General features: G+C 56.7%; 1 protein-coding gene and 1 long non-coding RNA gene across 2 annotated transcripts in view; both read left to right on the forward strand.

Moving 5' to 3' along the window:
- Nucleotides 1–994, forward strand: part of LOC107183583 — a 27544-nt gene extending 26550 nt beyond the window's left edge. The window contains exon 4 of the long non-coding RNA XR_001514373.1: nucleotides 352–994. This is a non-coding gene — a long non-coding RNA (uncharacterized LOC107183583). The remainder of the gene's footprint in view (nucleotides 1–351) is intronic.
- Nucleotides 995–3278: 2284 nt separating this feature from the next.
- ERRFI1 (ERBB receptor feedback inhibitor 1) overlaps nucleotides 3279–4439 on the forward strand; it is a 20770-nt gene continuing 19609 nt past the window's right edge. The window contains exons 1-2 of the mRNA XM_015565945.1: nucleotides 3279–3437; nucleotides 3543–3691. Coding sequence (XP_015421431.1) covers nucleotides 3319–3437; nucleotides 3543–3691 — 268 coding nt within the window. The 5' untranslated portion in view covers nucleotides 3279–3318. The remainder of the gene's footprint in view (nucleotides 3438–3542; nucleotides 3692–4439) is intronic.

The following is a 4439-nucleotide window of genomic DNA, read 5'->3' on the forward strand; positions in this document are numbered from 1 at the left end:
CCCCACAGGGAGCGGGGCCTGAGGTGCAGGGTGGGAGGCTGTCTGGGACCCGCGAGCGGAGTGGCCAGTGAGAAGGAAGGGGACCATGGAGCTGGGGAGCTGAGCTGGAGGGGCTGAGGCTCAGGCTAAGAACGGCCCCTCTAGGAAGATGGCCCCCCTGGACCAGCGGTTTTCAGCCTGTTGATCTCATGGGACATCAACGACTAAAATGCTGCTGCGCCAGAAAATGTATTTTTTGTCAGTCTGACAAAAAGGGGAGGGGGTATAATTTTGATTCATTCATACTAGGTGGCTGTTGCTGTGTTGGCTCTTGTCATTTTTTGGACAACTTTTGAAAGGAAAGCGGGTCAGGTATTGCATGCTGTAAAAATCCTTGGGGCACACCAGTTGGGAATCGCCAACGGAGACCCTGAACAGGCTTGGGAAGTGGGCGGGGTCTGAAGTAGGGACAGGAGCCTGGTTTGTAGAGTTGGGGATGCCAGGGGACCACCCACGTGCAGTGCAAAGATCACCACCGGACAATGGACCCTGGAGCCAGGGCTGGAGTCAGGGGTTCAGGGCGCTCTCTGCAGAGCTGAAGGATTAAAACCGGGGTGGGGGGGGGGAGGATCTAAAAGGACCACCCCAAGAAACATGGTTGGGGGGGGTTCCCTTGAATGAAAAAAAATCAAGTGATGTTTAACAGGAAAAAGTCCTTCACATCTGGGATTGGCATTGGCTGCATTTTGACACTTACAGCTGAGCTCATGGGTGTCAGGAAAGTTACCCTACCCACGGGGACTAGGTCCGGGGTGCCTCGCCTGGGCTGATGCTGGCGTTCATGTTCGCCTTTCATAGCAACCCCGTCCCTCCGACAGGTGCTGGCTTCCCACGTAGGGTGTTTTTGCTCATTTCTCTGGCGAAGTGTAAGCAGCGCTCGTCTTCATTATAAGGAAGCAGAATTGGAAGCTGCAGCGTTTGGTTCACTGGAGCAGTGTTTTCTTTTAACCTGAGGGTGACCCAGGGGAGCCTCCCCACCCCCACCCGGGAGCGTGTGTATGGCCGGCAGCTCAGGGGGGTCACACCCTCAGTGTACCATCTGAGGGACGCCGAAAACGCCTGCGGGCTGCCCCCCGGATTCTCCAGTTTGGAGTCTTTTCCGAAGGAAGAGAGCATAAAATTATATTGCCCTCCGTGCTCTCCCTGCTAGCAAGTAGGAAGTTCCGACGGTTTCATAACGCGGCCCATTCACAATTCCCCATTGAGATGTAGAGGCAGGTCGCCTCCTATGAATACACAAAGACACTATTGTGGTCAGGAGTGAGCTGGCGCAGGGAACACAATTCTTTTTAGACTAAAAAAAATTTTTTTTCTTAAGAAAGCTAACAAGTAGGTGATGGAAACAATGAATAAAAAATAACTTTTTCTAGAACATACAAGTAACTTTCAGGGACCATTGAAATGTAAGTTTAGGATCCAGGCCATTTCGCAGAGGCCCTAGTTGCACAATCGCCCTGTTGAAAGCTCAGATGTCGATGGTGAGGGATGGTGAGGAGCCGACAGGCGGTAATTACTAGCCCTTGGCCTGCGGACAGGTGGGGGCTGGGCTCGACCGCCTCGCCTCGCCCTGCCATGGGGCGCAGCCTCCACCCCTGGGCTCCGCCGCTGGGCTCCTTCCCAGCGGGATTTCACTCCGAATCGCAGACGCTTTCCTGGGGTCTTGCCAGCGCTTGCAGGGGGCCTGACAGTGTTTCCTAAAAACTGGTTTTCAAATTGTTCCGTAGCTTCACTTGATTCCGGTGAAGGAGGGGAAAACACGCTGCATTTCAATGATCTAAACACCAAACCTCCAGTAACTTCCAGTGACTAAATGATGGTTTTTCCTCTTCTCTAAAGAGACTGACTAAAGAGAACTGATGCTTCCCTATCTGAAATACTATTTTTAACCCGTTTAACCCTCGGCCTGAGATTTAAGTATTTCAGATGGACCGAAACGTTATCTCTCGTTCCTTTTCTGTGGAAAAAACAAACCCTATGCCACGTACAGTCTCCTGAGACGGATGGCAACAGGAGATGGTAGGATGCAGTCACTCGCCGAGCTCCTGCTGTCGAACACAGCCTGTGATCTGAGCTCACCGTCAGCTGGGAGGTGACAGCTCTGTCCCTAAAACAAAACAAAATAGCCTGTGTGCCCCCTCCCGCCCCAGCCCTGGCACACCCGCTCTCCGTGGGCATGCACGCTTTCAGGGAGCATCTGAGCGCAGTCTAGGGGGTACGCACACAGCTCCAAGTGGCCAGTGCTCCACACACCAGTTAGGCCTTGAGCCGCAGATTCTCTGAAGACAGAGCCCAGATAGGGCCACAGCGTCAGCATTGGTGCTGTAGTGAACGTTTAGAAGCGGCTGTGGGCCCGGCCAGTGGCCTGGTGACAGTGCCATCCTGTGCCCTGAAAGGTCGCTGGTTTGATTCCCGGTCAGGCATGGAGGTCACTGGTTTGATTCCCGGTCGGGGCATGGAGGTTGCAGGTTTGATACCCAGTCGGGGTACATACCAGAGGCAGCCGGTAGATGTTTCTCTCTCCCACACTCCCTTCCTCTCTCCCTTGAAAAAAAGGCCTGAGGGAAGGGACAGGATCCCTGAAAGCTGAGGAATTACTAGATGAAGGAGAAGACTTCCCAGCCTGGTGCCCATGGCTTGCAGCGAGGCCCGCAGAGAAGAGAATGTGAAGAATGCACAGGAAGGGGAAGCTGTCCAGGCCGCCCGAAGCCGGCCAACTTGCAGAACCTGATTTCACGGGATAGTGGACATCAGTGTCTTCCTCTGTTCCTTTATTCCCGAACAAGTCCCCACTGGAGGGTGTGTCTTCCTGGGCCAACCCTGAGATACAGAACCAAGTCAGCCCTGGCTGTGGGCTGGCGAGGCGCACGTGGACCCGTCGTCTGACCGAGGCGTGGGCTTCGTGGGCCTGAGTCAGCGGCCACGGGCCTTTCTGAAGGTTGGGGGGGTGAGCGTCCGGGGGCTGTTGTGCACCCCGCCTCCACCAGGAGAGCCCCTCTCCCTGGCCACGGCATTTCTCTCTGCTCAAAGCATCACACATCCCAGATCAGGACTTGGGGAAAAATTGCTTTCAACGCGCACGTTTAAGTTCCCTCACAGGAAGGGAGGAAGACGGCTGTAAACGGGAGGACGGGGTGGAAGTCTGTGGCTGCGTCTCTCTGTGCGGTGCTCGGATGCTGTCGGGTGGCTGCTGATGGGTGTTTCTGAGTTGTTTCCTGCATCCTCTCCTCCTCTCCCTCCAGGGACCAAACGCTGCTTGCTGACTGACGCCTCAGGTGCACCATGTCCACCGCGGGAGTCGCTGCCCAGGAGATCCGCGTCCCGCTGAAGGCGTTTCTGCACGATGGCCAGGCCCTGGGGAGCCTGAACGCGTGCTGGGGCCGCCGCCGGGAGCTGGGGAAGTAAGTGCGGGCCGGGTGCGTGGGCCTCTGCGTGCGGAAGAAACACGGGCGTCAGGGGGGCTGGTCACTGTGGTCTCTGACCAAGATGTCTTTGCTGCATTTCAGTAACTTTCTAAACATCCACCCGATCACCATGGCCTACAATCTGAAGTCGACCACGCAGGCGCACCTGACCTCTCTCGGTAGGTGTCCTGCAAATCCCAGAGGGCGGCCGGGAGGGGAGGTGGCCCCTGGGGAGGGGGAGGGGGCGGGGGGTGCTATCTTGTCCTCCAGCTTTGCTCTTTAAAAAAGAGGCAACAACCTGAACCATTCCAGCAATAGTGTGACCCCTAGTGGCGGCAGGTCTGACGGTGACCTGTTCCTCCCACACTCAGTCCCCACTAACCCTGTGTGTGGAAGGTCAGGAAGTCGTCGGTCCAGCCTCGCACAGGACCTGCTGGCTCTCGCCGTGCGGAGGCCTGTGTGAGGGCACAGGAGTGGGGATGTTGTCAGGAACTCAGGAAGGCGCGCAGCACACCACAGGGCCCTTGTCCTGTGGACATCCTGTTCCTTAGATTTTTGCCAGGAGCTGCTGTCACCCTGCAAGCTGCCACCCTGGTGGCGTGACCGGGTGCCAGCAGAGGGCTCCCCCTTATCTCAGCCCCACCCAGTGCCGAGCGCTGTCGCGTCTCCTGTGACCTGGTGCTGCGGGTGGTATTCATGGAAATTATATGCTGCTCATCTTCTGCGAATTGTGCACATGTCACAGAACCTGCCTGCGTGTGTGGGCGTGTGCCCTGCACATGTCGGGGAGATAGAAGAGATAGTCTGTTCTTTGAATCAGATCATGTGCGTTAACAATCTTCAGGCCCTAATTACAGCTGTGGGGCGGCACGGTGTCCGTGGCCTGTGCCTGGGGTTCAGGCGGCAGCGGCGGGGTAGGGTGGGGGGGGCAGGCAGTGGGCCGTCCCCACGCGCAGGAGCCCTGCTCGTCCTTCGCTAACCCCCATCCTTTGCAGGGTG

The sequence above is a fragment of the Myotis davidii genome, unplaced genomic scaffold (assembly GCF_000327345.1).
Source record: "Myotis davidii unplaced genomic scaffold, ASM32734v1 scaffold299, whole genome shotgun sequence".
Taxonomy (NCBI): Eukaryota; Metazoa; Chordata; class Mammalia; order Chiroptera; family Vespertilionidae; genus Myotis; species Myotis davidii.